This window comes from Aptenodytes patagonicus, chromosome 10 (assembly GCF_965638725.1).
Source record: "Aptenodytes patagonicus chromosome 10, bAptPat1.pri.cur, whole genome shotgun sequence".
Classification (NCBI taxonomy): Eukaryota; Metazoa; Chordata; class Aves; order Sphenisciformes; family Spheniscidae; genus Aptenodytes; species Aptenodytes patagonicus.
The window spans coordinates 11,222,872-11,232,439 of NC_134958.1; the positions used below are offsets into that span (position 1 = coordinate 11,222,872).

At 50.0% G+C, this 9,568-nt stretch overlaps 1 protein-coding gene across 3 annotated transcripts; it reads right to left on the minus strand.

Annotated features, from left to right (window-relative positions):
• Positions 1–380: 380 nt before the first annotated feature.
• On the minus strand, positions 381–9,283 carry LYSMD4 (LysM domain containing 4). Of its 3 annotated transcripts, none has more exons than XM_076348025.1 (3): positions 9,259–9,283; positions 7,359–7,646; positions 381–3,220 (listed from the first exon to the last, which is right to left on the minus strand). In XM_076348025.1, the coding sequence occupies exons 2-3, from the start codon at positions 7,629–7,631 to the stop codon at positions 2,669–2,671; spliced, it is 825 nt and encodes a 274-aa protein (XP_076204140.1). In that variant the 5' UTR covers positions 7,632–7,646; positions 9,259–9,283; the 3' UTR covers positions 381–2,668. The 3 variants fall into 3 exon arrangements, with proteins under 3 accessions (XP_076204140.1, XP_076204139.1, XP_076204138.1); XM_076348024.1 differs by lacking the exon at positions 9,259–9,283 and adding an exon at positions 9,224–9,253; XM_076348023.1 differs by lacking the exon at positions 9,259–9,283 and adding an exon at positions 8,406–8,775.
• Between the last annotated feature and the right edge of the window lie 285 nt (positions 9,284–9,568).

Below are 9,568 nucleotides of genomic sequence, written 5' to 3' on the forward strand. Positions count from 1 at the left end.
TCTTGCTGCAAGTGCTGCTGTGAGCAGGGCAAACAGCCGGGGTGCCGGGAACCTGGTGTGGTGACTGCGGGCAGAGTTGCACCGTGCGGCACTGCCCCGTGCCCATCGCTGCTCCACCTCAGTGGCCACAGCTCTGCATTTTGAAACCAGCCATAAGGAAGCGGCACCACCCCCCACACTCGTGGCCATGGGATGGAGTTCTGTGAACCGAATGTCTCCTGTGTGAGAATAAACCCTGGCGGAGAAAGGCGTTCTGAATTCTTACTCTTTCTAGTGGCAGGTGGAGATGCTGCAAAGCACTCAGCTGACTAAGGGAAGTGCTCAGTCTAGCTGTGGTGGCAAAAAAGAAAGCGCATGCCGTCTGGGGTGGGTGGTGCCCCTTGTGCTTTTATTTCATTTTGCTTTATTTAAAAATGTAATAATCCCCCCCCTAGAACAAAGAGAGATACATTTCCTTCACAGAAGAAAAATACAAGGGGTTTTCTGTCAGTATAAGATACTTTAGAGTCCTCATTTGCAAAATTAGGTTCCCTCAGGCTTTCCTGAGCAGTTTTTTGACAGTTGCAGGAAACGCAGGTTCTTGTTATAAGATTGTGTGGTTCCACTCGCTTGGCGTGGTGTTCCTCAGGCTGCTGGGAAGCCTCAATCCCATCTCCGCCCCCCGCTCCCCCCAGACGCTGTCAGTCTGCTCTTCCTCAGGCCAGGAAGGAAGAGCTTGCGTCTGCAACATGAGCCCGTACCACAGCTCTCACCCAGCTTCACTTTCGCTCACGGAGCTGTAAACGACAGTGTTCACCAAGGCTTTCAAAAAAAGGCCCAAAACCCAAAACAGCCCCTCACGCATTCCCCTGCTGTGACGCACTGCCAGGGTCATTAGTGTCAGCATCACCTACCAGAGGGGCACTGGTCTGGCCTTGCGAAAGATGCTGCCCTCGCTCATACCCCAGCAGGTCGCGGTGGCAGCAGTGCCCACTGGTGAAAGGCAGGGCAGGGCTGAACTCCACCCTGCCACTGCCTGTGGGGCTTAATGGAACAGATCCTGGGGCAGGAGGGGCCTGTGCGGGGCGAGGAGGGGAAGACAAACAAACAACTGCTCTGCCCCCCCCTGCCCACCAGCTCTGCCCTCACGCTCGGGAATGACGGCAGCTGCCAGCTCAGCAGCAGGAGACAAGCCAAGGCCCCTTGCAAGCGGCTCAGGAAAGGGCTGAGACCCTTACCGAAACAGCGAGCGCCGCATTCAGCTGGCTGCTACTTATATTGTAGCATTACCCCATCCCTGGCCAGGTTTCATGCAACTGTGCTGCAAAATACCTCAGTGTTTGGTTCTACATGAGAGTTTACCTCTGCCCACAGTCTCTGAATTTGCTGAATTAAATTTTGAGGCAAATTCTTCTTGCAACAAAGTTCCCCAAAGCCTCATTTTTCTGCTCACTCCTAGCATGTAGTGTTTACTGACTCGTCCTAAACAGCACAGACATCTCAGGACACCACCAGCCTCCGAAGCTTCATTAGTCTTGCCTGCACACTCAGAAGCTTCTTAATGCAAACGTCAGGAGTTCACAGAAACACTTAACATGCAGCAGCTTCACAGTCCCCATCCTATAAAAGATTTACACGTCTTCCCGTGACTGTCTAAGGTAATGCAGGGCTTCTTTCCCGGCCCTTGCAAATTAAATGCTACTTAGCAAGGCTCTCCCGCATGAAGACTACAACCAAGGAAACTCAAATCAATTGACTGCAATTGGGTGTTTGAGATGCACCATTATGAATTCTCCCCCCCCAAAGTAACACTGGCTAGAGCCCCTTCCCCCGCCCAACAAATGAGCCTTTGAGAAGCGCGTACTACGTACCACAGGCCTAACGCTACTCTCACGTCCTCCTCCAATACACTCTTTGGCCATCTGCAGTCATGCTGAAGTATTGGCTCTGGACACGCAGTACCCTGGCGAAAGCATGGATTCTGCAGTGAGCGCCGCCTGCAGAGACACCGGATTTCAAGAGAAGTCCCTGAAGGATTTCACTGAGGAGGAGAGGTCTGGGCTCACCCTCCCCAGCGGTGGGCTTGAAGCATCCTAATAAACACAGCTTAAACGTTTGCTCAAAAGGATGAAAAGGTGAGGTGCTGTCAGCATCCTCGTGCCGCAGCACACCTAGCTTAACCCACCAGAAGTCACCATTTTAGGGTTAAGTATGCCAACACTGCCATGGTCTGCAAGAGATAAAAATGACAGTCCAGAGAAAAAGAAGAGTCCCCGCTTCTACTCTAAGCAAGAAGTGTTTTCTTAAAACGCAAACAACCCCCAAACTTTCCAATCACATTAATACTGCACCCTTTAGCTCAGCAGCAAAGGATTCACTTCTTAGACAAGGCATTAATAAATACCTGAAGCAACCAAGATGAGTCAATCGCTACAAAATAACTTTCCCTCAACAGAGTTCACGAACCTTAAGCCAGCTGCCTGATGGTCTTTATAAGCAACAAAGCATCCTTATTCTTCCATAAAATCACATCACCTCACTTTCAGTCAAGTTCAGGATTACAACATCAGCTACTTAAAAAAATAAAAATAATCTGTATTGTTATCCCCTTGAATGCACTCGAGTCAGAGTCACTGGCATACGGGCTTCAGTGCCGGGAGGAAAGGCTGTATTTGGCTGCCTCTCCCCCTTAGGATTTTTTTTCTACAACTGAGCTTTGTGGTAATTTCCCTTCCAATCCATCCATTGAAATATTTGAGGTTAGTGTTGTGTTGGAGGTATGGGCCACCAGGCCTTGTGTTTTAAAATAGATGATATAAAATACTGGCAGGACAATTCCTATCAGGAGCATAACAAAAACTGCGTTCCACCACTGGATTCCACAGTCCGCACCATTACTGGTCTCCTGCTTCCCTGACTCGGGCAGCGGCCTCTCCAGTGCTTCCATGCAATACTCTGTGTTTAGCTGGACCTCCACCTGCACCGCGTCCTGAATGCTCTTGTCAATCCCCTTGAAGTAGTCGCTCAGGTGCCTGCCGTCAGCAGAGCTGCTCGCACCGTCATCAGGCTCCGGTAAGTCCACCAGCGTCAGGCCGGTCTGGGAGGGCCCCGTCGGGAGCGGCCTTAGTTCTCTGCCATTCTCCGTTAACAGCCCATGGGTCTTCACGGGGATCTTGATGGACTTCAGTGCATACAAGTCCTGCTCCCGGATGAAGTTGTTGACGCGTTTGATATCTGCAACCTGCAGAATCCAAAAAGGACACAAATATTAGTGCAGGACAACCCAGCCTTTTACCAGTACTGAAGCAGGAAGCAGCTACAAAACTAGTGCACAAGCAGCAGCCAGAAAATAAAAGCAAGCCCTGGCTGCAAGTGGCTTCGTGTTTTGCAGAGATTTCCCAGCTGTTCCAGGGATGCTCCAGGTCCTGCAGGATAGAGACGGTCCCCTATTAAACCAGTCTATAACTTCCTCTACTGCTCTTCTGTCTCTCATGGGCTGCATTTTGCTTAATACTGTTTTTCCTTCCTTCTGCTTTCTTTACCCTTCTCTCACTTACTTTCTAATCCAAGTTAAGGCAAGAAGAGTCTTTATAGCAGATCCTTTTAAAAATAGTTTTCATACCTTAAACAATGCATGAGTGTTTAAGGTGAGAGGACAACGTCACTACGAGCAGGGAAAGCCCTCCCCCTGCTCAGAAAGTGATTTCAGAGTGAACAGAGCTCCATCTTTGGAGCACGCTGCAGTTTTGAAAGTAAGATTACAGCCTGGCAGAGAGCAGGCGAGCCTCTCTCCCACACAGACACGAGCACCCTTTGCTCATGTTCCCAAGCACCACCCCTCTTCTGCATGACAGCAGCTCCGTACAGCTCATTTCTCCACAGCTTACGGCAATAAGTTCTGTGCATCTGTGATCGTCTTTGGTTGTTCGCGTGTAGGGTCTCCAGCTGTGACTGGTATTCCCACCTGGCTCGGTGATGCAAAGAGCAGTAAGAAGAGCAAGAAAGAACAAACCATACATACGGCGTAAGTCACAAGGGCAGCCATATCGAAGAAAAGACAAAGGCAAGGCAGCGTTTCTTTATTCAGTGTTAAATAAAGAGAAGACAGCTTAATACAGTGTGCATTGACAACCACCTAATAAGTAAGTACAAGAACTTCTCAGTTGCCCTAAATCCTCTGTCCAAGAAGACAAACAGGACTGTCAACGCGTGCAAGGAACTCTCCAGAGCTGCCTGCAGAGACGTGAAAGAACCTCAAGGGAAAGGCTAGAGGATGCAAAGTGAAGAAAACAGCAAGACCCCAAACCAAAGAGAAAGGCAACACAAACAGGTTAACCACCTCCGACATATCATACAGAAGAGGCACGGTACGAGGACTGCACTTTCAGAGAAAGTTTGAGTTGTTCTTTTAGAAATCTCGTAAATCACTGTATGAACTGCATTCACAAGCTTGAGGCTACCAGTGAAACTGGGGAACTGAAAACAAGAAAGTGATTTACTTCCTCAGCAAATGTGTTAAGCGCCATCAGCGCCAACATCATTGATAGTTCAGGGCAAAGATCTCCTTTTGAAAGACAATACATGAATACACCAGAAGGGAGCCTGAACATCCACAAATGTGCAGGGCTACTTGCAGGCTGTGCTGCTGCCGGCTGGCTGCCAGGAGCAGGGAGGTACCAACCCCAGCAGCACAGGAGTGCCAAGGGGAGGGCAGTCCTCCCTCCCCTGCAGGGAGTTCCCACAGGTCGGAGGACACTGCACTGGGCCACAGGAGAGAGGAGCTGCAGCGGCTCTGCCTGCAGAGCTGCCTCTCTCCGTGGATCTCCCCTCCAGCCCGTACAGGCTGTCAGGGAACCACACATCAAGCTCCTCTACATGCCATCCCTGAAAGGTGGCAGGTCTGCTACGTCACAGCCAGAAAGCAAGACCCTGCTGAAGGGTAGAGATGAGATGAATGCCCGAATCTCACATTTACTCTGCAAAGCTTGAGAAATCTGAAAATAGGATGTTTAATCTAATCCTAATCTGGTGCCCCTCAGGTGAAGGGAATCCTCAGTGGCTGGTTCAGACCCCTCACAGCTTGCCCCAGCATAACATCAGGACTTAAAACCCACAAAATTATTTAGTTATGAAATAACAATCTGACCCAAAGCCTCCTAACTGAGGTGGTTCTTCAATTTTTTGTTTTGTTCCAATGAAAGCAAATTATTGGGACAGGAAATATCCCCTGCAGTGTCTGCAATCAAACACTGCAATGTTGTGCTAAGGCTCTAGAAACAGAAAGTGCAACAGCACTCACGCAGAAACAACAAACAAAGCTGATGGGAAGCATGCAAGAGCACTCGGCTCCACAAGCCATTTAGGCTTATTTTCTGTACTCATTTTTTTGGCTGCAGCGAGCTCCTCTTGTCCCAGCTAAGAACAATGCCAAAAGCAGGCCAGGACTATAAATGGTCAAGAGTAAAAATGAGAAATGTAAAGTGCTTTGCATCTCTGCCAAGTTATCTGTAGCACACACAAAGCTATTTGTTGCACTGTCTTAATACCCCCACCCCAAGTAGGCCCTGACGATTCTGAAACCAATGACAAGTTCTCATTGATTTCAAGGAGAAGCTCATCCTGGATGTTTTAAACACAGTCGCATACATTTGTGGCTACAAATCTTCCTCACTGATGACCTGAAAGCCTTTCAGGAGCTGCTTAATTGTGCAAGTAAAACAAAATACATAAAAATTGATCAGTGCCAGTCTGTAAACAGACAACAAATGCACAGATCTCCAATAATAAGGATTTCTGTACCTCTTCAATTTAACTGGAACAAGTCAGAAGTGTCCTTTCTGGAAGGGAGGGAGGCAGCAGGACAGTTTTTTCCTGTGGGAGGAGAACACTGACTACATGGTCTCTCCCCATCAGCTTGCCTTCTGTACCGGACAAGCCCAGCAGCCTTCAAGCAGGTCAGGCAGAGCAGATCTACCTGCACCTGCTGGGGCTGAAAGGCTCAGGGAGCGGGGCAGCAGAGGAGGTAGATGAACAGTCATGGCAGGGACAGGACTGAGCCCTCCCGAGTTACAGTACAGGGGGCACAGCAGGCTTTTTCATGCCATAAACCAAAGGAGTTGTTCAGAATCTTCCTTCTTCACCAAACTGCTGTGATTTGGCACAAGAGGCAATAACGATGCAATTGCTACTATTTAGAGATGAGCATATAGTCGTGACTACGAAGTCAACTGCTGTAGCTCTGAGTTCTCATGCTCTACTGGTGCCAATCAAGGCCTATTCAAGTCCTACCAGACTCGCTTCTTCACATGCATCAGGCTCGTCAGCAGAACCTAGAAGGGTTTCTTTTTTGTTTTGTTTTTGTTTCTAAGGGAATGGGAGGGGAGGAATTGTCGCAATTCCTCTAAGCCCTCTTGCTTCAGCTGCACCACACAGCTGTGTTGTTAAGCAAGACATACTGCAATAGTATTGCAGCAGTTGAGCCAGTACTGTATCATTATCTCCATCCAGGTCACTGTCCAATTGTTTGCATCATGGAACTTTTTAATCACAGTCTAGCTTGCAGATAAAGGAGGCTCTAAAAATACAGCTTTAACTGCTAAACAACAGGGTACTTCTAACGTTCAGATCAGGTAACTAAACTTTTCAACAGTTTCTCTATGAAGCGCTCTGCTTTGGAACAAAGAAAATGTATTTTGTAGTATGTTCCAACTCCAGAGAAAATTCACTGTGCACTCCCTTCTGCCCACAGATGGCTGAACCGCACACACTTCTGGGTACAACAGCAAACAATCAAAACCCACACGCACAGACAGCACCTGGACTCTGTGACCTGGACTTTGGCACCTCTCCTTCTCCAAGTCCACCCCTGTTAGACTTAGACTTTCCTTGCAATATGTAAGCTCATACCTTCCAAAAAATAAACGGAAAAAAAAACCAAACTAGACCCCGTCGGAGTGGCATTTCCTTGCGCTGTTCAGTTTTCCTCAAAAACTGTACGCTCCTTGAGAGCAGAGCTCTCACCCTCATCTCTGTACTCAGCTTCCTACTTTTTGCCCTCACTTAAATAACTAAGTACAAATCATGACTGCTACACTGCACTTAGTCACCTAAATTAAACAGGAAAGCAGGTCACACAGGGTGTGGGGTTGACAGCATCTTCCTAGGCTGTTAGCTGAAGAACTCATTTCTGTTTGTTTGTTTTTGCCTTTCTCCAGCTCAGTTTTACCCAGATATTGACCATTCATGAAATACACAGGGTAAACACTTTTCAGTGTCAAAACTATTAGACAACAGCATGCCTTCCTGCAATTCTGGAAACTAAACTACACATAAAATACCTCTGAAGTAATTAAAACCAAGCAAACAGACACAGCTCTTACTTTACAACCATACTGCAGGGCTAGCTTGTTAAGATTATCATCCTCTGTAATCTCTCGTTCCAGAAGTACCACGTCTCCAACTCTGTCCCGAGAAGTGCTGCATCGCTGCTGCTCCTTGCCCCTCGGTCGCAATTCCATAACGTTGAGTTCCTCCTCTGATGACTCTTCCGAATCAGATCGGCCATTGGGAAACACATACACCTGCCTGCCCGGGTAATTATGGATGGTGACAGGAGCCTGGAAGGATTTTGTCCGGCTCTCATTCAGCCTCATCTTTTATACCAGCACCTGGAACAAAAACCAGACATTTTAAATTTCCTTAATACCTGTGTTTATTTCTTAGCATGTAAGATATGGGAGAATGGATAAAGAGCACAGTAGTTGCACACGTGCACACACACACAAAGCTCTCCTTCTACCCAGATCTTCTCAGGGGCAAACCCAAAAGATGCCACTCTAACAGCAGTGACAGAAATACCAGAAACCTTATGTACACAAACTTCAACAATGGGTAGATTATTTTCAAACTTTTCTTTTGTCTACTTATGGACAAACCACTACGTAACGCTACTTTGCTACACATCGTAAATACTACTTTCTGTAATTTCATAAAAAAAGCAGCAGATGCACTTGAGCCAGGTGTCTCCAATTATGGTAAAAAAAAAAATCCATGGAACCACCACATCAGATCTCCTACCTCATTAAAAACTGACCCAAATTATCCTTTATGTCACCTTTCCAGAAGTCCTTAGTTCTCTACACTTTAGGAACCCACATTTTAATTTCATGGAAGCACACTTTTCTTTTTTAAATAAGGACAGCTCAAGCCACACTTAACTTCAACCTGAATGACAAGGTCATTTTGTTGTATGAAGACAAGAACCTGCCTGAGCACTTTGTTTTAATTATTGCTAGACCTACAGCAGCAAGTTATTAGGAAGCTCCTTTCTTTTTTTTTTTTCCTTCAGTCCTCAGCTCCACAAACAATTTGTTGTCGGGGTCAGGTACAGGTAAGAAAACTCCCCATTCTCACGGAACTCCACTGACCTTAATATTCTCAATCTACCCATAAGGGAATCTTATGGTGAAACCAGCACCATTTTATGGCATTTCGTTAGTATTGAGCATGGCACCCGCAGGCTGCAGGCAGGGTCACAGCAGTGCTATAAGAGCTTAAGGTCTAAGGCCGCGGTCTCCCTGGACGCTCCTGTGGGACACCTCCGCCTTTCGATGAGCTGTAAGCCAAGCGCCCTCCTCAGAGGCTGCTCTCCCGACGCACTTCACCTATCGTTCCTCCCCAGGGAGGGCCAAAACTCTTCTCAGCCCGGCTCTGGCCGCCCCAACGCCCGCACCCCTGGGTCGGGCGGGCAGGGTGCCGGCCTGTCTCCCGCCCCGCACTAACACATGTGGCGAACCGGGTGCCGGCAACCAGAGGGAGGCAGGAGCCCGCCTCCCCGCGCCCCCCTCCCCCTTTCGGCAGGGCAGAGGGGCACCCCCACCCCGGGATCGGCGCTCCGCTCCCGGTACCGCTCCCGGGGCCGACGGCGGCACCTCCACAGGGCACAGCGAGGCGGCGGCCCGCCCGGAGCCTTTCTCGGCCCCCGGGGGGTCGCCGCGTCGCTCGCCCCAGCCCCGCGCGAGGGCCCCGCGCCGATCCCCTCGGCGCCTCAGGGGGGCCCGACCCTCTCAGCGCCTCCGGGGGGCCCCGATCCCCGCAGGGCCCCGCTCCTCTCGGCGCCGGAGGGACGCGGGCCCCTGGTCCGCGGCGGGCTGGCCCTGCCCCTCTGCCCTCAGCCCCCGCGCCCCGAGGGGCGGCCGGGCCCTGTCCCCCGTGGCGGGCCCTGTCCCGAGCCCCCTGCACTGACCCGCCGCTCGCCGGCCATCGGCCACACGCACCAACCTAGACCGGACTCTCGCCCAGCTCTCCTCCCATTGGCTAGCAGCGCCGGAAGGCGGGACCCTCAGCGCCACCTGGCCAATGGGCGGCGGGGAAGGGCGGTGGAGCGGGGTTGGTTGAGCGGTCAGGGCTGGGACGTGTCGGCCGGAGGGCGGGCCCCACTTAAACGGCCCGCGCCCCTCGCCCCAGCCCGGGCGAGGCCTGTGGCCGAAGCACTCGCAAGGGCGGGCAGACAATATGCATCTGTACAGCCCTACGTATGGTCTCATTGCAATAAGATACATTATACTGACTATACATGCAGTTACAATAA

Bases quoted from the DNA above. Each gene is read 5' to 3' on its own strand.
- LYSMD4 (XM_076348025.1), bottom strand. From the start codon at position 7,631: ATGAGGCTGAATGAGAGCCGGACAAAATCCTTCCAGGCTCCTGTCACC. The intron at 3,221-7,358 runs GTAAGAGCTGTG...TGGATTCTGCAG, and splicing joins CCCTGCAGTATGGTTGTAAA to GTTGCAGATATCAAACGCGT.